Source organism: Schistocerca nitens, chromosome 11 (genome assembly GCF_023898315.1).
Source record: "Schistocerca nitens isolate TAMUIC-IGC-003100 chromosome 11, iqSchNite1.1, whole genome shotgun sequence".
Lineage (NCBI taxonomy): Eukaryota > Metazoa > Arthropoda > Insecta > Orthoptera > Acrididae > Schistocerca > Schistocerca nitens.
Window position 1 is genome coordinate 7,519,205 of NC_064624.1, and position 26,714 is coordinate 7,545,918.

At 42.1% G+C, this 26,714-nt stretch overlaps 1 protein-coding gene across 1 annotated transcript in view; it reads left to right on the plus strand.

Annotated features, from left to right (window-relative positions):
• LOC126213579 (serine/threonine-protein phosphatase 6 regulatory ankyrin repeat subunit A-like) overlaps positions 1–22,237 on the plus strand; it is an 84,914-nt gene extending 62,677 nt beyond the window's left edge. Inside the window, exon 4 of the mRNA XM_049941426.1 lies at positions 21,660–22,237. Within this exon, the coding sequence (XP_049797383.1) occupies positions 21,660–22,164 (505 nt within the window). The 3' untranslated portion in view covers positions 22,165–22,237. The remainder of the gene's footprint in view (positions 1–21,659) is intronic.
• The last annotated feature ends 4,477 nt before the right edge of the window (positions 22,238–26,714 follow it).

Sequence of the window (26,714 nt, forward strand, 5' to 3'; positions counted from 1 at the left end):
TGTCTTTGTCTTTTGTCAAGACATCTAGTGTCTTTGTCTTTGCTTATGTAGGCATCCTGTTGGTATATGATACCCATTCCTTTCTCTCTTTTTTTAACGTATTTTCCTCAAATGCAATCGAACAGTTATCTCTTCCCCGTCAAAATCCACAAGATTCCCGTCTTGATCTCTAATTGCCACACTTAATTCTGAAACGTATCTTGCAACTACTGGCATGTAAATGGGTGAATTAGGCGTTTCCACAATCTTATATCCTGGTGGGACAGTAGGCCAGAACTGATGTAATGTATGTGTAGGTTCTCCATTGTGAAACGACCCTCCTGAGATATTACAGTCAACACATAAGAATGTTAACTTTGAATGTTAACTGCATATTCAGACGTCTTCGTGACTCTTTTGTCAACTACAGTATTTGCAAAACCTAAAACTGAACCTATGTTGTTAGAGATATTAAAATCAATAGTAACATTACTCCTAATCTGACATCGATTCAGTGTTTTATTGAAGGAAATATTTAATTGTACTTCATATTTTTTCTTGTTGGTTGAGCTATCATTGACAATCTTCAAGTTGTATGCTTCAATTTCTTTCATTAATGCTGAAAAAATGTCATGCAGTTCATATGTTCCATGTGGCAGACTAACTTTGTCCAAAATTTCTACATCGTTTAAATAGTTGTAGAAGTAGAAATTATTGTTTGCTGATGTAATATTTGGGATGGAATTATACGTAAAAATGTTTAGCAGAGCAATTTCGTAAACATGAGAGGATAAATTTAGTGCAGGATTGAAGACAGCAGTTAGAAGTGACTCTTTCCCCATCAGACTTAATGTTACACCGTGTTCAATGTTCATTGTTGGACTGAAACAGTGACCTGCAAAGCTGACTGTTTTATTTGGAATTCAGAAACTTTAAACATAAATGACCACATCTCTGGCTGTTAAGTGACTGAAACGTATTGTAATTACATTTTATGGTACAGTTTTTCAGATATCTTACTATTTCTGGAGGAGGTGGTAAATTTCCAAAGCTGAGGTGGTAAATTTCCAAAGCTGAGGTGGTAAATTTCCAAAGCTGAGGTGGTAAATTTCCAAAGCTGTCGAAATAGTACACAATATTACCTTTCTTTTTGTAAGCTACCCAATGTGAACCTGGTTCATCTTCGGTATTAAGATTAATAATTGCACTCTCACGAGTGTTAGACTTTGAAGGTAAAGTATCTCTCATAAAGACACCTCGAAAGTGTGGTATCTGCAGCTTTTTAGCGTTGTGCTGTAAGTCAATGTTGGAAAGTGGTCTTGTAGGAAGGCTATTTATGGAGAAATTTTTTTTCCTCATTCCATTTATACCAGTTGGATACAGACCGAATCCATTTTTCCTGTATGGACCTAAGTACAGTCCTTTTCCATCGCGCAAAGCAATTGCCTCAAGTACACGATGATGCCTTTGCATTTCAGCTAACTGCTTTCGAGCACTCTTTGCATCATTAACTGTCTTAGCAATTCCAGCAGCACCTCCGGCTAGTCCTCTGAGTGCCGATAATGCAGCAAATATTGGAATTAGAGGTATTATTCCACCTGTTTTGGGAATAGGTATTATTCGTTCTTTGTCGAGCAATTTCCCCATGGCTTTTTTCGGTGCAACTTGTGAAGCAATTTTACGAGCTACTTTCACAACTGTCATCAGATTACTGCCTGGCTTCACATATTTGAGACCACTTCGAACTTATTCAGTACTGCCCCAGCTGCTTTCAACCTTTTCTTCACACCCATCCCCATTCTAAGTTTAGCTTTCATTGCACCGGTCACAGCTAAAGCAGCCAACTTTTCCTTCAAATTGGCATCTTTTGCCTTTACTCTGCCCCATGCTTTTCTAGCCAGAATTTGATCTGGTCGATGTACGCTATGTCATGTTCTTTACACGCTTCATCTAGTGGATTGGTACCAGTGTCACCTCTTTTGAGTCGTTTCTCTAACATTGTCCCTGGACCGCAGTACGAGTAACCAGCCAAATGAAGTTCGACAGGTAACTTATTAATCATGCGATTAAGAAGAGAACCACCATGCTTCTTCTTCCTTTTCTTTTTCTTCTGTTTATTGTTGTTACTGTGACACATCTTCATTGCTCGAGTGTTAACTAAAGACTGGTCTTTTACAGTTTAGAATGTTCTCTTATATTAGCAATTGTAATATGAGAAGACTTCTTAGTGTGTCTGAAGATGCATTTCAAGAAACATGTACTTCAGCTTCCCATCAGTCCTATTACTGAACACAGATTGAGTGCTAATGCAAGATCGTAGACATGGTGATCTATTTCCCGATACGATTAGATGTATAGTAGCAGGTCCCTCCAACTGTGGAAAAACAAATGTGGTTGTTAATCTCCTAATTCACGAAAACGGTCTCAAATTTAAGAACGTTTATGTGTTTTCCAAATCGCTGCAACAATACAAGTACAAATTTCTAGAAGAAGTTTTAAAGAACCTAAATGATATTGGGTATTTTACATTTTCCAGTAAGGAAGATGTTATACCACCAGATCAAGCACGTCCGCTTTCAGTTTTTATATTTGATGACATTGCTTGTGACAAACAAGATCACATGAAAGCTTACTTTTCCATGGGACGTCATTATGGTATAGACAGCTTCTATTTATGTCAAACATACAGTAAAATCCCGAAGCAATTAATCAGAGATAATGCTAATGTTATTGTGCTCTTCGAGCAAGATGAGCGTAATTTGAAGCATGTCTTCAGTGATCATGTCAATCCCGATATGACATTCAATGAATTCCTTGAAATGTGTAAGCGAGCATGGAGTGGGAACACCTATGATTTTCTCGTTATTAGCAAAGATGATAATTTAAACAATGGACGTTATCGAGTAAATTTTGACAATTATATTTGTATTTAACTCGAGTCTTGGAGCAACACAGATTACTAACGCCATGGCTTCTGCAAAGGCAACATCATCGTCATCATCATCATCAAGCATCAGCTGCAGCAACAATAACAACAACAGCAGCAGCAACGCTCTGCTGCTGGTGCTAGATCCTCAGTACAGTAATGACATTGCTAATAAAAAGTATGTGGATTCAAAATTCCAGTCATACTCCAACGTTTTAGCAGATGTTATCGATAAAGTACATCAGTTATTTCAGAAACACGTAACAGATACGAATAGTGAAGGTTTGTCGCCGGAAGCAAAAGTAAATGAAAATGCTGAAACAAAATTTTGTACTGATACTCTCTTGGCAAAATTATTGCCGCAGATGGCTTCTTTCTTTTCTACCATATATGCTACTGACGCAGCAGTGTATTTCAATAATAAACGTTTAAGTGGTTTGCATGAACCTGCTGAGAATCATGACGCTTGCACGAAAGCCTATGTAGATAACGCAATGGAAAAAAGACACGCATTCCATGTAACTGAAAGGTCACTTAAGCTCAAGAATCGTACAACTATCGGTAATTTAGCTGATCCCGCAACTGGTCATGATGTAGCTACGAAAAAGTATGTTGACGATACTCGAAGAAGAATTGAAAATTCTGTGAGACGTGTGAAGGAAAAATTCGATTCTGAGATGGCAAAGCCACAGAGGAGTGATGTAGCAAGTAAACTGTATGTTGATCTGTTGTTCCATAAGCTGCAAAATCAGCTTAGCAGCTTGAATGAGCTAAAAAACAATGTACGTGTCTTTATGGCTGCAAAAGTTGAAGAGTTTTTTGACCTCATTGATGTAACTGAACGCGTTTTAGACGTTCAGAACAAACGTATTACAAATGTACGTGAACCAATTTTGGATTCAGATGTGATAACGAAAGGATATTTTGAAAAGCAAGCAAACTTGAGGTTTTCTTTCATTCTTAGAACTGACAGCATTCCTTCGGGAGATCCCAACTAATTGGCTTACGTTTTACACAATGGTCAGTATGAATATATATTACCTTATGATGGCGAAGTTACTTTGCGCTCTATTAGCCCAGATATCGAAACAGTTGTCTTTGAACTGAATGGCGACATCCGCCAACTTTCGACGAACACCGAGATTGCTGTACGCAAGGGAGACAGATTCAAGTTCACCAGAACCGATCGCTTAGTAATCGGAAATAAATCACTTCATGCCGAATTTGACTATCATGTTATATAAATTAAAGGAATCACTTAAATTATGTTCAGATGGTGACTGATCAGTTGGCAATGACAACATGCTTCGGAATTCTTCTTCTTCGTCTATCGAAAGAAACATTAATCTTAAAAAACAGATCGTCAAACCGCGACAGAACATACGAAGAAAGCTGTTAGCTCTTCACAATAGAGAAGCTCAAACCAAGTCTGCGCTAGAGAAGACATTTAGACCCCTTTCACAGCCGCTAAAAGAACGATTTCCGAAACAAGACAAGGATAGCACTACGGCTGCTGCTGCTGCTGCTGGTGTTGCTGATGATAATGCTGCTGCATATGATGGCGATATCAATATCTGTGATGTTAAAGAAAGAAAAAGTGAAAAAACGTCAAATACACGTGTAGCAGAGACTGCAGCAGCTCGATGCCAGCCTCATACTTTAATAAACCAATAGACAGAACCCGTGACACCGTGTATGGTATCAGATTCGACCCGTCACGAGCTGGATGGATGATTGGAAAGTCACCAGTGGACGTCGATGAAAATGATTTAATAATTCACAATGTAAGATATCCGGGAACTAGAGGTTTATACAATTTACTGTTCAAAATCAGGCCTAAGAATTACACGACCCGTGATCTTCAAAATTACGCCAAAATTCTCAAAGCAACCAATGCCTTTAGACAGCATTACCTGTCCTTCAAACCTGTGAATGCAAACAGAGGGTATAAGTATACACACATCATAAAGCCATTGATTAAAATACTTGAGTCTCCAAAACATCACACTGTTGGTGCAGAAGGAGCGTCAACTTCTTCCCCAGCATACTCTGCAGTAACAGATGACGACGATGATGAAGAAGAAAAAGACACTAGTGACAATGATGATGAAGAAGATGATGATTTCAAAAGTGACAAAGCGGTGAAAATCAAAAGTAAAAAATGTGCAGGAAAAGGAATCTACTATGGACCTGCCAAAGAAGAAGATAAAAAAGACGAAGAAAAAGAAAATATTGACATTAAAGACTGGAAGAGGTACTCCACTAAATCACATACTGACTACATTCACTGGAATAACCCCAACGAACTTGTCGAACGTTTAGTTTTCCTGCTTGCTTCAAAAACAGCCGGCAAAAACTCGCACGACAATGAAATTATTTCAATAGAGGAAGAACTTCGAGAAGCTGCTATTATTGATTAATATATGAAATTATGTAGTCTATTCATTCATCATTCTATGTATGTTTATAGAAAAATTATTTGTAAGCTAATCCTGCAATAAACATTTTCTCACTTAAAAAAGCCTTGCTTTAATATTTTTTTTATTTGTTTTCCTTTTCCCTCTCGTTTAAACAGATGAGTCCAAGGAATGTCCTTCATAAAAAAAACACATCTACAACATGTGTGTGTGTGTGTGTGTGTGTGTGTAGCCCACCAGCTGGACGGCTGCCAAGAGTGACGTAATGAACAGATGACAAGCGACGGCAGCTTGGGTACGGTACCACAGCTAACCTTAGCTGCGTATATACGTCCCAAAATGTGTCCCAGCTCCCCCATTACCTATCTACTTGAAACGTCTGTTCACCTTCGTACGTTCGCGCGTTTGTCACGCACATCACGATTCTCAGCCGTCTTCGACGGAAACACAGCCCGACTGTATGCCACGCCCACCTGCATAGCTCCATAAATGTGCGAACTTCAGATACATTAACTTCTTACACAGGAAACAGCCTCTTCACGCTCTACACAGTATCGCTGTGGGCAACTGGGAAAATAGCAACGCCAGAATAACAACCCTCACCCCATAGGAGTGAAGCCCAGCGTACACACTAACTGTGAAAGCTACTGACAGCTGCTACTGGATTTTATACTACTGTAAACGGTAAGGCTAAAATTAATGAGAGTAATTACGGGCTCCATCAGAAACTGGATCGTCCCAGTGGGAGGACGTGACCAGGGTTTAACGTGATGTGAGCGGCCACTTGCTTTTTGTAGGCTGGTGGTTGCAGCTCTCAGTGCGGCGACGTCAGGCCGTGTACTGCCTGCACCTACTGATGTTGCATGCAAGTTTCAATGACAAAGTATTCAGGTTTTGAGTTAGGAATATTTGGGGCTTCAGAGAAATAAGTCAGTAAATCCAGTGAAAAACTGCAAACATTTTATTCCCCATTAACTGACACCACAGTTTGTAACCAGCATAGTACACTGCTGCTGGCCGCTATTGGTTCACATTCCAGTAAGTCTCTGGAGTTAGTGTCCTCCCCCAGTCACAGAAACTGATGGTGCAACTGACGCCGACACCTTCACGGCTCGGACTGCTCCCTGGACAGCATATATGCCGACAGCCGATTTCTGTCGTTCTTGTGGCTGCAGTATCCCTACCTCTTAAGAATAATGATGTAGAGGTCCTTTGTACACAAGCACGTGTCCGAAGGGAGAGGCACAGTGACAACAACAGCTGTTAAGAAGATAGAGTCAACAACATAGGCAAGGAATTATTGTCTTCATCCTCCAGCACCTGACAATGACTTTCAATCAGAGTATCCTCCCTTGCACGGTGATTGATTTGTTGTTGTGTACATAGTTCCACGTAGTCAGCGAGTACACAACTTTCCAATAGAGCGCGCCTCGCTAAGCACAACAGCGCAGGCGCAGCGCTCGTGAGTCTCCGCACTATGAGATGGTGCTGCCTTAGAGATGGACCAAATTCTGCTTCCGCCGATCCGCGTATTAATGTGTAACGCAGCCAAGGAGATTGCTGCTAATGTAGAACCTTTTCTCCTCGCGGATCACACTCGTGCAGGGATACCTGAATGTGCGAGGTATTATAACGAGTGTACAGACCTCCGATTAGTCAGTCTGCATTAATCTGTAGTCAAGTTTCAGTCTGCACCTAATAAGATTATCATATTCCTGTACATAGCCATGAAGATAAATGAATAGACACTTTGTCAAGTATCAGAGATATGTGAAAATAAGATTAACGTACCAAGACCAAAGGAACTTCAGATTGTCAATTGTAAACAGCATCCAGAATCAAGTTACGTAATGCCTATGATTTCTATTATTTCAATAAATGTGTGTGAAAATTAATCAAGTTCTGTTTAAAGTTGGTCACCGTCAATCTGCTACTCTAAGCATGCAAGTGGCATTTCTATCGTCTGACCTAACGGCAGAAGATAAACATGCCACGATAAGACCACGAGACATATTGCTGCCACTCGCCTACTTCGTTAGAGCGACAAGTCAAATAATCTGATGGTGTGTGTACCGAAGGTCTTACAGTACGCACGCCACATGTGTGTACATGAGTACAGACTGTGATGGAGTAAAAATGACGTTTGGGAGTTCGGGCGTGGCCGTGAGTCATGCACGGATAGCTGAAGTGGTTAAGGCGAGCGCTCGCGCAAAGAGAGAAATTCGGGGCCGAGTCCTTGTCCGGCACAAATCTTCATTGCCTTCCGTTCCTCACACAGCTGACGGTTGTCCGTATTCTCGTCTGTGAGTACATTTCAAGCTCTTCACAATGACTGCGGCCACTGCAGTGCCTTCTTGCTCGGACGTGCATGCGTGTCAGAAGGAACGTCGCGTCGCTAGTCTTAAAAGCACAGGCGCGGCAATATCGTCAGTGCCAACACACTGGCGTGACAAACGTCGTGGGATACCTCCTGGTAACGTGGCGGGTATCCCTTTGCTCGACGTAGCGTAGCAACTGGACACGGTGCAGACCCAGCAAGTCGCCAGAGGTCGCCTGCACAGGTACTGAGGCGTGCTGCCCCTGCAGCGAAAGTGCAGCCGGTGCAGGATTTTGTGCACTAACAGATCTCTCAATTATGTCCATAAATAGTCAATGAGATTCATATCAGGCGAGTTGGGTGGCTAAATCATTCGGTCGAGTTGTCCAGGTCGTTACTCAAACCAGTCGCAAATACTTGTCACCTGATGACAGGGTGCACTGCCATCCACAAACTTTCCGTCTTTGTTCGGGAATTCGAGGTCCTTGAGTCACTCCACGTGCCCCCAGAGTGCCCGACCTCAACTGATTCCCAGCCAGTGTTGGGTTCAGCTCGACCAGAGGACCCAGTCCATTCCGTACAGACGCAGCCCTCGCCACAGCCGGGCCACCGCCGGCCTGCACACTGCCTCGTCGACATCTCGCCTCCGGGGCTTCGTGGGGTCCGCGTCGCAGTCGAACCCCACCGCCAGCCCTCACCACCTGAACTCTGGAGTCAGCTGACCGGGCCAGAGTTCTCCAGGCGCCTAGTCTCCAGCCACAGACCGCACACAGGCGATGCAGGCGATGTCGCACTGTTCGCAAAGGCACTTGCGTCAGAAATCTGCTGCCGAACGCATTAGCGCCAAATTTCGCGACACAGCCCCAACACATACGTTCGTCGTAATGTTCCACGTAGATTTCTGCGGTTATTTCACACAGTGTTGCTTGTCTGTTAGCACTGACGACTCTTCGCAAATGCCTCTCCACTCGGTCGTAAAGTGAAGGCAGTCAGCCACTGTGTTCTCTGTGCTGACAGAGAATACCTGAAATTTGGTATTTTTGTCGTACTCACATCACTGTGGATGTCATAATATTGGAATCCATAACGATTTGCAAAATGGAATGTCCCATGCCTCCAGCTTAAGGATGGTGATGAAATGCGGACACATCAATATCTTCTCCAAAAAATATTGATGTATATCGGCAATCATTTTCTGTCGGTATATCAATATGTCGATATCAAAACGGCAATATCGACTGTGATATTTTTATATTATATTTTTTTCACAATTTTCGATAAACATTTGAAGCTGTCTTTTTTCAAATTGTAGTGGGACATGATTCTTACCTTCAAGTGTGTAATAATATTACTACTTTCTCAGCTTTAATCACGTCCAAACTTTCCCTTTGAGTGTGTGAATCAAGCATTTGTGGGAGAGAAGAAAAAAAAAACACTGATTGCACTGTGGCGTGGGAGGGGGGGGGGTTGAATGGAATGACAAGATTTACGATGTGAAGAAACAAAACACCAATTTCATTATAAAATAATTTTCAACGTGTCTGCTATTTTTGCACATCGAAATTCTTGAAAAACAGTTGCTGAAAATGAAGAACAAAAAACTAAATGACAAGCCGTGGGCGCAGAGGTGTGAGGGAAAATGCTGACGTAATCAGCGGGCAGTACTGCCAACGGAAAAAGCAGGCTTTAACTTCGCTGCAGAATTTCGACGCTGCAGCTGGTAGGTCCCTGGCCTTTATAGAAATGGAAAAGTGGGGAATCGGGCATGAAGTGTTCCAGACAAACCCGCTGTGTGATGAAACACGGCGATGGACCCATCACATGCCTTTCATGTGCCACCTGCGTGCAGGTACCGGTTTTAGCAAAGTGTTTATCGGTATGCGTTAACGTCCAACGTTTTACTTTAAATTTTTGCTGTAAAGGGGATAGGCAGGCTGCTAGCTCAGGGTGTATACGACCTGGGAACAGAGGGAGATCCGAGAAAAACCCGGGAATTGTTTAGAATTGCGGCAACTTTTCACTGTTTTAGTTTTGAGTTAAATTTTTGTGACTTTGATTGGTGAGAACCAATACTATAACAAAGGATATTAGATTACATTAGATTAGATTAATACTAGTTCCATGGATCATGAATACGATATTTCGTAATGATGTGGAACGAGTCGAATTTTCCAATACATGACATAATTAGGTTAATTTAACAACATACTTAAGTTAATATATCAACTTTATTTTATTGTGTTTTTTTGTTTTTCTTTATTTTTTATTTTTATTTTTTTATTTTTTATTTTTTTTATATTTTTTTGTTTTTTTTTTCTTAATTTATAGCTAAAAATTCCTCTATGGAGTAGAAGTAGTTGTCATTCAGAAATTCTTTTAATTTCTTCTTAAATACTTGTTGGTTATCTGTCAGACTTTTGATACTATTTGGTAAGTGACCAAAGACTTTAGTGCCAGTATAATTCACCCCTTTCTGTGCCAAAGTTAGATTTAATCTTGAATAGTGAAGATCATCCTTTCTCCTAGTATTGTAGTTATGCACACTGCTATTACTTTTGAATTGGGTTTGGTTGTTAATAACAAATTTCATAAGAGAGTATATATACTGAGAAGCTACTGTGAATATCCCTAGATCCTTAAATAAATGTCTGCAGGATGATCTTGGGTGGACTCCAGCTATTATTCTGATTACACGCTTTTGTGCAATAAATACTTTATTCCTCAGTGATGAATTACCCCAAAATATGATGCCATATGAAAGCAATGAGTGAAAATAGGCGTAGTAAGCTAATTTACTAAGATGCTTATCACCAAAATTTGCAATGACCCTTATTGCATAAGTAGCTGAACTCAAACGTTTCAGCAGATCATCAATGTGTTTCTTCCAATTTAATCTCTCATCAATGGACACACCTAAAAATTTGCAATATTCTACCTTAGCTATATGCTTCTGATTAAGGTCTATATTTATTAATGGCGTCATACCATTCACTGTACGGAACTGTATGTACTGTGTCTTATCAAAATTCAGTGAGAGTCTGTTTACAAGGAACCACTTAGTAATTTTCTGAAAGACAGTATTGACAATTTCATCAGTTAATTCTTGTTTGTCAGGTGTGATTACTATACTTGTATCATCAGCAAAGAGAACTAACTTTGCCTCTTCATGAATATAGAATGGCAAGTCATTAATATATAATAAGAACAACAAAGGACCCAAGACTGACCCTTGTGGAACCCCATTCTTGATAGTTCCCCAGTTTGAGGAATGTTCTGATCTTTGCATGTTACGAGAACTACTTATTTCTACTTTCTGCACTCTTCCAGTTAGGTACGAATTAAACCATTTGTGCACTGTCCCACTCATGCCACAATACTTGAGCTTGTCTAGTAGAATTTCATGATTTACACAATCAAAAGCCTTTGAGAAATCACAAAAAATCCCAATGGGTGGTGTTCGGTTATTCAGATCATTCAAAATTTGACTGGTGAAAGCATATATGGCATTTTCTGTTGAAAAACCTTTCTGGAAACCAAACTGACATTTTGTTAGTACTTCATTTTTACAGATATATGAAGCTACTCTTGAATACATTACTTTCTCAAAAATTTTGGATAAAGCTGTTAGAAGGGAGATTGGACGGTAATTGTTGACATCAGATCCATCCCCCGTTTTATGCAAAGGTATAACAATAGCATATTTCAGTCTATCAGGGAAAATGCCCTGTTCCAGAGAGCTATTACACAGGTGGCTGAGAATCTTACTTATCTGTTGAGAACAAGCTTTTAGTATTTTGCTGGAAATGCCATCAATTCCATGTGAGTTTTTGCTTTTAAGCAAGTTTATTATTTTCCTAATTTCAGAGGGAGAAGTGGGTGAGATTTCAATTGTATCAAATTGCATAGGTATGGCCTCTTCCATTAACAGCCTAGCATCTTCTAATGAACACCTGGATCCTACTATATCCACAACATTAAGAAAATGATTATTAAAAATATTTTCAACTTCTGACTTTTTGTTCGTAAAGTTTTCATTCAATTTGATGGTAATACTGTCTTCCTCTGCTCTTGGTTGACCTGTTTCTCTTTTAATAATATTCCAAATTGTTTTAATTTTATTATCAGAGTTGCTGATTTCAGACATGATACACATACTCCTGGATTTTTTAATAACTTTTCTTAATATAACACAGTAGTTTTTATAATTTTTGATAGTTTCTGGGTCACTACTCTTTCTTGCTGTCAGATACATTTCCCTTTTCCGGTTACAAGATATTTTTATGCCCTTAGTAAGCCATGGTTTGTTACAAGGTTTCTTACAAGTATATTTAACTATTTTCTTGGGGAAGCAGTTTTCAAATGCATTTACAAAAATGTCATGAAATAAATTATATTTTAAATTGGCATCAGGTTCACGGTACACCTCATCCCAGTCTAACTGCTGTAGGCTTTCCCTGAAATTTGCAATTGTTAAATCGTTGACTGAACGTACTACTTTGGAGGACTGTTTAGTATTGCTGAATGGAGCTATGTCATATATTGTAACTAGCTGTGCACCATGATCAGAAAGACCATTCTCAACAGGCTGAGCATTTATCTGGTTAAACTTATCTTGGTCTATAAAGAAGTTATCTATCAGTGAGCTGCTATCCTTTACCACCCGAGTAGGAAAATCAATAACGGGTGTCAAATTGAAAGAACCGAGTAATACTTCAAGGTCATTTTTCCTATTACCCTCTTTCAGAGAATCTACATTGAAGTCCCCACAAATAATAATTTGCTTCCCCCTGTCTGACAGATAGCACAACAAGGAGTCCAAATTTTTCAGAAATAGATGAAAATTTCCTGATGGGGACCTATATACAGTTACAATTATAAATGTGCCTTTATTTAATTTAAGCTCACAGGCACATGCTTCTATATGTTTCTCTACACAAAACTTTTTTGTTTCTATACTTTTTGCACAATGATAACTTTTGACATATATGGCAACTCCTCCTTTCTCCATATTTTCTCTCATTACATGTGCAGAGAGCTTATATCCACTTACATTTACCTTATCCATATCAGTAACAATGTGATGCTCAGACAGGCATAGTATATCTATTTCATTCTCAGCTTCTAAATCTTCTAAACAAACCAGAAGCTCATCTACTTTATTCTTTAAACTCCCAATATTTTGATGAAATAACATTATTTTTAATTATACTTTTATGAGAACCTTTCCTTATTCTAACATTTGCAGTACTCTCCTGTCTGAGTTTCTCATTGTGCTTAGGCCTAGTTCCTATACCAGTGGTCACACGGTGTTCAGAGAGGCAGATTATGTCAACTGGGTTGGGTGACTTTAATTCATCAATGCAATTACCTAGGACTGAGATACAACTTGGTGGAGATAAAATTTCTGGTGATTGGTGAAAATTTATAATTGATAGCTGTGATTGGTGATCCAATGTGCTAGAATTGTGCTGTTTAATTTCTTTCCTAAACTGAAGATTTGTTTCAATCCTGACCTCTCGTAGAACTTGACATCTTTCTGTCTTACCTATCCTAAAAAAGGTGCTGCTCCAACACCTGTAACCACTGGTATTTTACCATTCATGGCAGTGCCCCCCCCCCCCCTTAAATTTCCTGCTATTACCCCAGCCAGTTTCCCCTTCCCTTTCCTGTTGAGATGTAGGCCGTGCCTGGTATAGTCCCACCTACTGAGATAATCAACAGGAACCACACCAATATGAGGCCCCGCACCCGACCCAAGCAGCCGTTCCAACTCCAAATTAACTCTCCCAACAGAAGAGTTCAAATGAGGCCGGTCATGGCGTCTCAGGACAGATACAAATTCAACATTGGTGTGTCTCGATGCCAACGCAATCTTTACCAGGTCACACTCTATACCGTACCCAGGATCTCTGTCGATGCTGTTCCCTGGCCCTCCCACAATAACCACGGTGTCTTCCCTGGTAAATCCTTTACAGAGTGAACCTAAATCCTCTGTCACCTGATCCAGACTAGCACTTGGTTTGAAAAAATTTGTGACCTGGTATTCTGGTCCTAATTCCTCCTGCAGAAGTTGGCCTACACCTCTGGCATGAGAACTGCCTAACAACAAAACTTTCTTCCTTTTCGATGACTTTCCTACATTCCTTTTCAATTTCCTATTGAAAGTTTGTTGTGTCCTGTCTACACCTACCTCTGCTTGAGGCTCATCAGTTTCTAACTGAAGCAACAGGTCAAACTTATTTTTGACATTCACCACAAAACTGTCAGACTTAGTTCTAGGCCTGTTCCTTCTGCTACCTGTTGCCACTTCCCACCTCTCTTTGCCCTTCTCCCTCCTTAACCTGTCCAGATTTTCCCTAGCCTGATCTAGCTCAGCCTGAAGGGCAGCAATTTTCCCCTCCTGTTCCACTATCTTCCTATCTCTGCTGCAAATCCTACATAACCACTGATGAGCCTGATCCACTTTCCCAACACCCACGCCACTGCAATCCCCCCAGTGAAAAAAACTACTACATCCATCACACCAAACCCCGGAACTAACAATTCTACGGCGAGTCAGGCACTTCTCACTCATGGCAAAAATAATACTTTAGCTACAATAAATGAATTAAATTACCGAAAATCAAAAAAGACGTTACAAGAATTAAGCCTATTCACAAATGTATATAAGCAAGTTTCTGATTTAAAATTCCGCTGTTTTTCTGAGATCTGTATTAAAACAATGAAGGTGTACGCTATTTATTATATATTTCACTCGATTGAATGAAAAAAAGGACAATTAAACGAGGTACTTTAACTTTGATTCTCCAAAAACGTTACGAGAATTAGGCCTATAAACAAATGTATATAGGCAAGTTTCTGATATAAAGTTACGCTGTTTTTCTGAAATCTGTATTAAAACAATGAAGTTACACGCTATTTACGGTAGTTTACCTATTTGTTACCGAGAAACTAGTTAAATTACCGTGAAACAATAATCAAACACGTTTACAAAATTTAAGCCTAAGCGCGACTTCGCGAAGTTACGATCTTTTCGTGTTTTCTGAAAAAATACGCAAAGAAAAGTCAAACCTTTAATGGCAAGACTAAACGATACACTAATGCACGTATTTAATTTGTTGTCGGCGTTAAACTAAATTATATTCCTGTCTAAATCACTTAACTTTCTGGAAATGGTTTCTGGCGTCACTTACTCGGCGGCCATCTTGGAACTCATGTACCCTACCACTGCAGAATAATACTGCAGCAACAAAACAAGAACAACAGAAAAGAAACGAAAATAAAACTTGAGTTGCGAAGGCAGGCTGACATCGAAATAAGTGTCCAAGGAATAGAAAAGCAACTGGAATCACTCAACAGAGGAAAGTCCACAGGACCTGACGGGATACCAATTCGATTCTACACAGAGTATGCGAAAGAACTTGCCCCCCTTCTAACAGCCCGTGTACCGCAAGTCTCTAGAGGAACGGAAGGTTCCAAATCATTGGAAAAGAGCGCAGGTAGTCCCAGTCTTCAAGAAGGGTCGCCGAACAGATGCGCAAAACTATAGACCTATATCTCTGACGTCGATCTGTTGTAGAATATTAGAACATGTTTTATGCTCGAGTATTATGTCGTTTTTGGAAACCCAGAATCTACTATGTAGGAATCAACATGGATTCCGGAAACAGCGATCGTGTGAGACCCAACTCGCTTTATTTGTTCATGAGACCCAGAAAATATTAGATACAGGCTCCCAGGTAGATGCTATTTTTCTTGACTTCCGGAAGGCGTTCGATACAGTTCCGCACTGTCGCCTGATAAACAAAGTAAGAGCCTACGGAATATTAGACCAGCTGTGTGGCTGGATTGAAGAGTTTTTAGCAAACAGAACACAGCATGTTGTTATCAATGGAGAGACGTCTACAGACGTTAAAGTAACCTCTGGCGTGCGACAGGGGAGTGTTATGGGACCATTGCTTTTCACAATATATATAAATGATCTAGTAGATAGTGTTGGAAGTCCCATGCGGCTTTTCGCGGATGATGCTGTGGTATACAGAGAAGTTGCAGCATTAGAAAATTGTAGCGAAATGCAGGAAGATCTGCAGCGGATAGGCACTTGGTGCAGGGAGTGGCAACTGACCCTTAACATAGACAAATGTAATGTATTGCGAATACATAGAAAGAAGGATCCTTTATTCTATGATTATATGATAGCGGAACAAACACTGGTAGCAGTTAGTTCTGTAAAATATCTGGGAGTATGCGTGCGGAACGATTTGAAGTGGAATGAACATATAAAATTAATTGTTGGTAAGGCGGATACCAGGTTGAGATTCATTGGGAGAGTCCTTAGAAAATGTAGTCCATCAACAAAGGAGGTGGCTTACAAAACACTCGTTCGACCTATACTTGAGTATTGCTCATCAGTGTGGGATCCGTACTAGATCGGGTTGACGGAGGAGATAGAGAAGATCCAAAGAAGAGCGGCGCGTTTCGTCACAGGGTTATTTGGTAACCGTGATAGCGTTACGGAGATGTTTAACAAACTCAAGTGGCAGACTCTGCAAGAGAGGCGCTCTGCATCACGGTGTAGCTTGCTCGCCGGGTTTCGAGAGGGTGCGTTTCTGGATGAGGTATCGAATATATTGCTTCCCCCCTACTTATACCTCCCGAGGAGATCACGAATGTAAAATTAGAGAGATTAGAGCGCGCACGGATGCTTTCAGACAGTCGTTCTTCCCGCGAACCATACGCGACTGGAACAGGAAAGGGAGGTAATGACAGTGGCACGTAAAGTTCCCTCCGCCACACACCGTTGGGTGGCTTACGGAGTATAAATGTAGATGTAGATGAAGGAAATGCGCCACATACAACAAAGCACAGTGCTCATACAAGCGTCTGGCAACAGCAAAGTATGTCAAAGGTCTTAGGAAGACTATGCAGTGCTCGATAACAACAAATTGCTTCCGATGAGCGTGACGTGACGACTGTTTGAATTGGATTCCTTTGAGGAGTTGCGGGCTGCCTCTCGCACATGCGCAGTCGAGTCACGTATGAGCAGTCCCTCCTCCCTGTTGTGGTTACAGAAGTGTGGCTGGGAGCCGCCATCTGACGTCGCCGCCCTTGGGAAATGCGGTGGACCCGGGGCTGGTGCAGAGAGCAGCCCCAGCTGTGGTGGGCGGGTGGGTCGCCTCCACATGGCCTGTGTATACGTTCAGCGGTTTTACTGTTTCCTCGTCGTTTATTGCTCTCACGTTAAATTAAACCAAAACGGATTTTTGTGACCAGGAGCTGTCAAATGAATTAAAATACATTCGCATAATTAAGGAAGGCTAAAATATGTTGTCAGTTTCAGATTTTATTTCCATCTTTGACAGTCAACCATTAATCGCCTTGCAGAAGAATGAAGTTATTTTTCGCTAAAGAGAAGTGGCTTTTATCAATCTTTCCCGCTGAGGCAGTCAGTTTATTTGAAACAAAGTCTTTAATTTCACACTATTGCCTAGTTTCAACTGTTCGCTGCGTTTCAGGTGCACTTATGGCATTATACCATAATAAAGAACCAAACATGATGTAATGCAGTACTGGTGCTGCAAGAAAATTAACATCGGAATCTCGACTTAGGAATGCGCGCTTTAAGGCGAATTGTGCATTTTAGTGTGGTGCACGAAATCCCGATGCTCTTGAAGTAATCCTGTGATGTCTTTTTTCTTTCGTGACATAATGTAAGATCTTTCAGTGTTTTACACGTACGAACATGAGGGCCTCCTGCGTCATCCCGTAGCTGCGCAAGCGCGGTGACTCCTTCCACCTGGCGCTCTGTCAACTGCTGAAACGAACCTCATATTTCTAACAGGTAGCGGGAAAATACTGCGAATGGTGGTTTCAAAAAAGTACAGCGTAAATTTCCTTTTTCGCAAGATGAACTATGTACGAGAATGTACGATGAATTTATTAAATCACAGAGCGTTTGACTCTCATTTAAAAATCAACTCTTCGGTGACGGGCCATTTAGAGGAATTTCGAGCCCAGAAGATGAGACATTTAGGTCGCTACTTAAAATTTACTGGCAGGTTAGTGTGACGTGTATTAAAGTGTAAAACGCGCACAGATAATCAATACTATATGTGCAGGCTTAGCTTCTCTCGCAGCTTATTAATCTTTGAGACCAATATTGTATGTGAACGCTGTGTATATTAATTTAAACCACGAGCTTTTATTATTTGTGTCTTGGCGCTACTTACGAGTGATGTTGCTATTGGCTGACTAGATCACGTGTCGTGTGCTGTGATCACATGGCGAGATCACGTGACTTGAGCTATGACTGGCCTACAAAAGCTCACCACAATCTCGATTTCAATGCATCGGAAAGTAACGTTCGGTGTTTGGGGGAATCTGAATTTATACCTTCATAATAGGAACATATGGATGACATCAAAGGTCTCGCAAAACTTTTTTTTTCCCCGCTGAATTTAGTTTTCTAAAGTGCCGGGGAATTCTACGTCGGTATAACAATCAAAGAAGTGATGAGTTTTACAGTGGGGAGGAAGAGTATAGTGTCGCTTAACACGGAAAAAGTGTATTTTGATCTGGAAGAAAGTGTATTTTTAAGTGGGGAATCCGGGAAAATTTCGGGAAGTTTTTTTCCTTGTCGATGTACACACCCTGTTATCAGAATGAGATTTTCACTCTGCAGCGGAGTGTCCGCTGATATGAAACTTCCTGGCAGATTAAAACCGTGTGCCTGACCGAGACTTGAACTCGGGACCTTTGCCTTTCGCGGGCAAGTGCTGTACGAGGAGCAAAGGTCCCGAGTTCGAGTCTCGGTCGGGCACACGGTTTTAATCTGCCAGGAAGTTTCACACCCTGTTAGCTTGTTGATGTACAGAACATGTAATAATAAGTCGATAGTTCTACAACTCTAAATCCAGTAGTATATTTACAATGTGCAGCCGATATTTTTATAGGCAGGAGTGTCGCGATATTTTGTCTGCCGATACACACTTTTCAAGATATGGAGAGTCGGTATCGACATTTTAATTGATATCGATGTATTGGACACTCCATATTTTTAAAAGTACCGACAATCCTGGTGTAGCTCCGACTGCCGTTCCGCAGGCGAAGTGTGTCAATTGCGGCGGTGCGGCCATCAGAGAAGACGGCGGCAGCCCTTGCAGACGAGTCAGCCGAGTAGAGGGGGCAGCCCGGCCGACGCTCGGCCCTTCCTGCAGCTCGCGTGCGCCACGCCGCAGCCGCCTGCGTCTGCAGACACGGCTGTCAGCTCAGCCTGACATTCGACCTGGTCTCTGCTCGAAGGCACGCGGTAGCTTCCTGATGGTTAAACACCTGGTCTCAGGTCTAAATTAGAAACTACTCGCAATTGTACGTAGACGGAATACACTTTAAATAGAGTAAACATTTTGTTCAAAGTAACTGATCACTTGTGATCTGCAAAGTAAGTAATTTTGTTAAGGATATGTAGTTTTACACTTAAGTATGTCCTCGAATTGTATAGCATTGACTGCAGGGACACATTTGGAATTGCTGTTTGAGAGGTAGATGAACAGAGGAGGGTGCGTTGGATGAGATGCAGTTGCATGGTGTGGCGGTTCGATGGCGCACATCACCTGACATCGTCGGAGTTCACGACAGACCGCGTCTCTCACTGCTGCCCAGAGGAAGAAATCGGGAGGAGTGGAATCAGGGTAGCCGCCTGGCCGTCGTGCTGCGGCATTCCGCCCTGTCCGGCGGTTGGCAAACTTTTCATTCGGTGGTTTCTCTACGGCAGGGGAAGCGTCTGGGTAGCGGTCGTCTTCCAACCACACACACCACCTGTTATCCAGTGGTGCTTGCTCTGGGAGAACAGGCAGGATGTCCGTAACGACATGTGCGTACGTACTTCCATTTAAGCTCCGCCCCGTGGACGAAGTAAGGTCCCACAGTGTAGGCGTAATTCCCTATCGTGGCACACCACGCATTCGCAATCAGAGGCCGGTAGTATCTTACCTGAGGAAGCCGGCGCGGATTTCCGGTGTCGTGTGCCGTGGGCTGTGGATCAGACGGACGTAATTGTGTGCCACGTTCGCAGTCTGGTGGTCGACAGTCGCTGACGTACCGACAGGCGGTAGCGGGCGTCGCTTGTGAGGGCCGCCTGCAGACGGCGCAGCCTGCCCTGGCTGCCCTCTGCACTGGACGCGGTACAGTGTGTCCGTCAAGTCGTGCGCCCTCTCCGCTGCACAGTGCTGTCCCGGCGACCCAGTCTGGCCACACAGCCTGGCGGCGCTCACTCCCACCTCAGCGAGCCGACACTGCCGCAGCACAGCAGACGACTGGCCTGTCCAGAAAAACACGACATTGTGGAGTAAATTACATTTTGGGAACAGGAATCTAATGTCAGCGTTCCCGTATCTGTTAGAAATATAGAACCGAATTCCTGTTCGTCTGAATGCGTGTTCGTCTACAACTTCATCCAGAATTGGCGGATACATTCTGTCCGATACCATTTTTCAACAAAACATAGTGCAGCTGTACTGGACAATTTAAGCCTTTCCTTTGATGCGGTCCGCTTAAACGCGACAACTCTTGCGACACGAGTAGTGCTCAAAAGTAACGGGCAACTCGCCATTTTGCGTTTTTTATAACTGAGATTCGCACGACTTTTTTGTCGTTGTGATGGTAAACGTGCGTGAAAAGTTTCTGTACACCAGGGAAATGGGATATTTAGTCTTTTGTCACATCTTGGAAAGGTTATTGGTGTGTTAGTAGAATCGGCGATTATTTCTTTAATGTAAAAGCGGTTTATCGCGTTTGTACTACATTTGGCTATGCGAACAGAGTCAAATTCATCAACCTTTTAGAGACATTAGATTTTGCTTTTGTCGAATCTACTATCAGTACGGGAAGTGTTTACGACTGGTGTAAATGTTTCTTCCACGTCAACAGTTCGGTGCAGCACAAAGTCCTGTCACAAGGTGAAACGGTCAGCAAGTAGTAAAACCTACAAGCTCAACGCCAGCGGCATGACGCAATCCGAAACAAAAACCTCCAGACTTGTGGCGGAACAGTTGATGATTTCTGCACTGCGATAATGCATCTGCTTAGAATTCGTTGCGTGTTCGTGAGTGTTTGGCTAAAAACCATACTGTGGTGATTTCCTTGGCTGCACGATCACCCGATGTGAAATTTTGTTCCTAAAAATTAACACCAACAGTAAAGGGCTGTCTCTTTCATAGAGAGATGAGATTTAAACTGCATCGCTGAGAGAACTACAGGGTATCACAACAAAAGTTCAAGAATGGTTTGAGGAAGCGGAAGAAACACTGGAATAAATGTATTCACATGTATTGGAAAATATTTTGATGAAGACAACACTGATGTAGAGTAATACATAAAGCCAGTAATGGATCCAATATTCACCGCTCTCGCTTTCACTAATATTGTCCGTGTTGCGACCTACGTTTTGTTAACAGACGAGGAAGTTTTATTTCTGTACTTAGAGATGTCATTAGTTGCCTGTGTTTTCTTCCCGAGTGTCGGAAGGGATTGCTGCAAAGGCAGTCTAGCATTAGAGGTATGTTTCTCTGAAGATCAACGATCAGTTACGACAGGATGCTGAGGTCATAGGAGGTGAGTCTTTGGAATGAATTAGGAGAAAAAGTAAAAACAGCTGGTAATGAGATGCAGTGCACCAATTTTTAACAGGAAGTGGCTGCAGATTTCAATTATCAGATACTGGTATGTATGTGTCCGCGATACACTGGTTGATCTGTATCACAGAGGGAAGATTTCTAGATTTGTAACTCGTGGCTGGGCAGAAGTGTATTCAGGACTGGTCGCAGTTTGGCGTCTGTGACGGTTTCTTTCATTTGGTGTGTGTGTGTGTGTGTGTGTGTGTGTGTGTGTGTGTGTGTGTGCGCGCGTGTGTGTGTGTGCGCGTGTGTGTGTGTGTGCGCACGCGCGCGCGCGCGCGCGCGCGCGCGCGCTTGTGTGTGTGTGTGTGTGTAGTAGAGTGAGAGAGTGTCAATGTTTTGTGCAGGAGCCTGTCTCAACAGGAGAGAGGGAGGAGGCTGATAGAGGCGGCCAGGCAGGGGGCGGCGGAGCAGCTGCGCGAGTTGCTGGCGGCGGGGGCGGACGTGGAGGCGAGGGAGGAGGAGGTGTGGTGGGGGGGCAGCCGGACCACCCTGCACCTGGCAGCACGCGGGGGTCACGTGGCGGCGGCCAGCTGCCTCGTCGGCGCCGGCGCGGAGGTCGACGCCAGGACCAGCCTGGGGCAGAGGACGCCCCTGCACTTGGCTGCACAGTGGGGCCACGCTGGTGTGGTGCGGCTGCTGGTTGGCACCTCTGCTGACCCCAACGCCAGGGATCGGTGGGGGCAGACGCCGCTGCACAGGGCGGCAGAGGAGGGCCACGCAGAGACGGCGGCTGAGCTCCTGCAGGCGGGGGCAGACAGGAGGGCCCGGGATGGGGGTGGCAGGACCCCCCTGGACGTCGCCAGGAAGAACAGAAAGCGGGAGCTGGTGTATATGCTGAGACAACGCTGACATACGGCATTCGGGAAGCACAATCAGTTACATCATATGTGTTGGTATTTCAAATAAAGAGTACAAAAATGAATCCTTTGATCATTTATTTGTACATACCATTTTGTGCTGTGTATGACAATTCTGGTAACACCGTGACAAATGCAACGACGAGAGATACCTGTCATCTAATGCGGGAAAACCTTTCTTTTGAGGATTCAGTCTGTAAAATATTCACGATCAGTTTTTGCAAAAGCTGAGTAACAACTGAAAAACACTCCACTATTACTAAGCACCACTTGTCTCTCTCGAGATTGTCTTCCTCACAGGGTACAACATATGCAAGCAACTTACAAGAACACAGCTGACATCTATCACGACCACCTGCATTTCAAAACGTCACCACTCAATCTCTTTTAAAGACACGAATGGCGCAATATTGTTGGTTGTCTACCACATCATGCAGCTGCATTAACGTTCCTTGTTCGAACCAGTCCACTACATGACCCCATTACTGGGAACTATATGCTGCTAGCATGTGGGGTGCTATGTTACACCAGCATATACTCCACCATACTCATAAATTACTGGCACACAAGTCGTTCAGTCAGAATGTATCTTCAGTTCCGATCTCACGCCGCGTGTACCTGCGTATCTGCAGTACGCAAATACTTGCCGTCTTGAATTGCAACCTCAGATTGGTAGCAAGAGTTACACCACATACTTGGCAACACTACACATGGAACGTGTCACACATCAGGCAGATTCGTAGAGGTGACACTATCACAAAAAATAAAATAAATAAAATTCTCTACTTTGGCCCACGAACCGAGGAAGTGCTTCCAACTGTTGGTGAGATTCTAATGAGCAACTTACTGTTACGTTAATTCAAATGTAGATGTGACTGTCGATGTAAATTACACAGTTTGCCATACTGCCGCCATCTGTATATGAGCGTGTCGTTATTTCGTAACTTTCGTCACCTGAGTCTATGACGTTTAATAAAAATGACGGAACGAGCAGCGGGGATGTCAAAAACGAAACGCACTATGACAACTGAGTTTCAAAAGACGTTTCCTGTGACAACAGTGCTACACTGAAGCGAATCGCTGGTGGTTACAGAGATGGAAGAGATACATGTCCAGTGTGCACAGAAGAGGTTCTTATAAAGTGCCAACCAATGTGAAAGACTCATAAAATGTTGACGTCGAAAGTGAACTGGCCGGATTGAGCGTGTGAGGTTCCTTTCCCTATCGACAGTAACTTATTTTTCCAGATTTTACGTTTCAATGTGACACTGCAGCTAAGGGAACAGTGCAGAATACAGCAGCAGCGGCGGCGAGTGAGAAGGCGTTCCCCGCGCATGCGCCGGCAGCGGATTCGCCACGCGGCGTGACGGTGAGCGGCTGGGGTGAGGGCTCGCGAGCCAGCCGTGGGGCCGCGAGAGAGACTCGCGCCCGCCAGCATCCAGTACTCGGCTGCGAGATGGACCTGGAACCAGTGTTGCCAATTTAGCGACTTTGTCGCTAGAAATGGCGACTTTTGCCTTCGTCTTAGCGACAAAAAAAACTTTTTAGCAACAAAAATTATTTAGCGACTTATCTGGCGACTTTTGGAGTACTGACAACTTTTGAAGTACAAATCAAAATTATTTTGGGCCAGTATTTTCATTAACAAAACTAAGATTTTAACTATAAAATGGTTACTACACTGACTTTGTTCTAGATTTACTAAGTTAAATTAAGTTCTTAGCAGATCATGTGTCATTGTTCAGAAGTTAGTAAACCTGAATGTGGGAATTGCCTACAGAGTAAGAAAACCTCGACCATCGAACAATTCATCATTCATTACCCACTAGCGTATCGATCTATGATTCTTCAACTTTTGAACTACCTTTATTTTTCGAATTGAGAAAAAACATACGTTATATTAAGTATAATAAAATACATATCTGTCCAGAAACCTCTAATTTTTTGAAATGTTAACTCACAGTTAAAGTATTACCACATGCACAGTGGTAATGCGAGAACAATTCGATGGGGGTTTTAAACAATGAACAATAGGACTGATATCGAGTTACCGAGTGAGTAGATTGTTTCATGACCTCTAGTTCGCCTGAGTTTTAATGTATTTTCAGTGATTCTAAATTGGTGAAACTTATGTTGTGGTGGCTTACATAATGGATTTACTGCAGAAGAAGAAGCAGTACTCTCATAAATATCGGGATGCGTGGGAAGCAGAACCTGAATTCAATGAGTAGCTGAAACCAGTCATTGGAGACTTATCCAAGGCAAGATGTGAAGTATGTGCAACAGAGTTTTATGCTAAATTGTGTGATATTAGAAAGCATAAACAAAAAATTGATTTAAAAAAAAAACACAACCCACCTTACCTGTGAAAATTGTTCCGAAAACTACAGTTATAAAAGCAAGCAGAGCGGAAGGCGCTCTTTATTTATTGCTGAACATTGTTCTATTTTAGCTGTAGATCATTTAGTAATACTGTGCAAAAAGGTGTTTTCTGGGGGCGCTAAAAACATGCAATTACATCGTACAAAGTGCACTAACATTATAACTGAAGTTTTGGCTCCATATTTTACACAATCATTGGTTGAAGATATAGGTAACCAAAAATACAGTGTACTAATAGGTGAATCCACAGATGTATCAATATCTAAAATGCTAGGTATCGTTATACAGTACTATAGTGTAAACAACCAAACCATTAGAGCAGCATTTCTCAAACTCGCTGTAGTAGAAACTGCAGATGCTAGAAATCTGGCTGCTGTTCCTGTGAATTCTTTGAAAGATCTCAAACTTCCAGTCGCTAATATGGTAGGAATTGGCACAGATAATGCTTCTGCAATGGTTGGAATGAACAATGGGCTTTTCGAACAACTTAAGAGAGAATATGGTTTGAAGCAGTTGGTATTGATCCGTTGCATTTGTCACTCTCTGCAGCTTGCAGTTTCGCACGCCTCGGTGAATACCATACCTAGAAACACTGAGTTTCTTGTACGGGAAACCTGCAATTGTTTCTCCATTTCACAAAAAGACAAGAGGAATATAAAAAGGTTTATGAGACAATAAATTGTAGAAAACAGCAACTAAAATTTTTGAAGGTCTGTGCAATACGTTGGCTTTCAATTGAACCAAAAATATGAAGAATTCTGGAGCAGTGGGAAGAACTAAAGCTACATTTTTCACTTGCCATGGTTCAAGACAATTGTTACACTGCCGATCTTTTGTACAAGATGTATTGTGACGAATAAATCATCTTTACATGTTTTACCTTAAACATGCTTTAAAAGACGTACAAACAGCAATAAAAGCTTTTGAAGGAGAAGACAATAAACCCCACTAAAATACTAGATACACTTGTATTTCTCATGCAGTCAATCGGACAAAACATAGTTTTTCCAAGTGTTGATTTGTTGACAACACCAGTTCCAAGCGAATGTATGTACGTAAATCTGAACCTTGGCTTTATGTTTGAACAGAAATTGTCTGAGTCAAGTTTGTCCGAAAAAAATAAAGTTTATTTCAAGAAGAGATGCATTCAGTTTAGTCTGAAACTCGTAAAAGAAATTCAACAAAGACTGCCAAGTAACGTTACGATCCTGAAAAAAATGTCAATGCTGAATGTTGAAGAAACACTAAAAGTGAATAAAAATAATGCTGTAGCGGATGTAGACAAAGAGTTGGGTTTTAGTGGCGATTTCATAGATGGTATGCTGCAAGAATGGCATAATATCAACTTTGTTAGGTGGAATAACACTACTAACACTATTCTATTTTGGAGTGAGGTTTTGCAGTATAAAAATGCCACAGGGGAGAATAGCAGTGAATGTTGTAACCTAATTTGAGTTCTTGCTTTCTTTTGTTACAAATATAGTTGTATATTTCTAGTATATTTGAGTTCTGTGATTGAAACAACAATTTATGTGTTGTGTCAACTATGATAATATGTTTAATTAATCGTTAGCGTATTTTATATGTATGTTGTTGCAAGCGATGCATCATTTAATTAAGACAATATAGCAATTACGTATGAGACAATTTTTATTAATATTTTATTGCCCCCCCCCCCCCTCCACCACCACCACCACCACTGGCTTATTGCACCATTCACAGCACGAATTTTTCAGTACACACATAGTAAAATCAGTTTTAGCGACTGTTGATAGTGAATCTAGCGACTCGGGTTTTTTAGAGTTGGCAACACTGCCTGCAACTTCCCCTCAGTCAGCATCGACCGCCAGGGCCCACCTGTGGCGCAGCAGGCGGTCACGTGTGTAACCGATACACGGCGAAACAAACAACTTACACCCACACATTCACACCAGGCTATGATCGGAAACAGAAAACACACTAAATTTTCTGAATATTGCAGTAGAAAAAAGGAACAACACCCATGGCTTCAGAATATTCGGGAAACCGACAGCCACGAAGCATCGCCGTTCACAAACTGCCGAATCACCCAGTGGCGCACGAGCTTCAGATTCTGACTCCACAGATTGAACAGAACATCCGTAAGCAAACACCATCACACACAGGAGCTACACACAATAA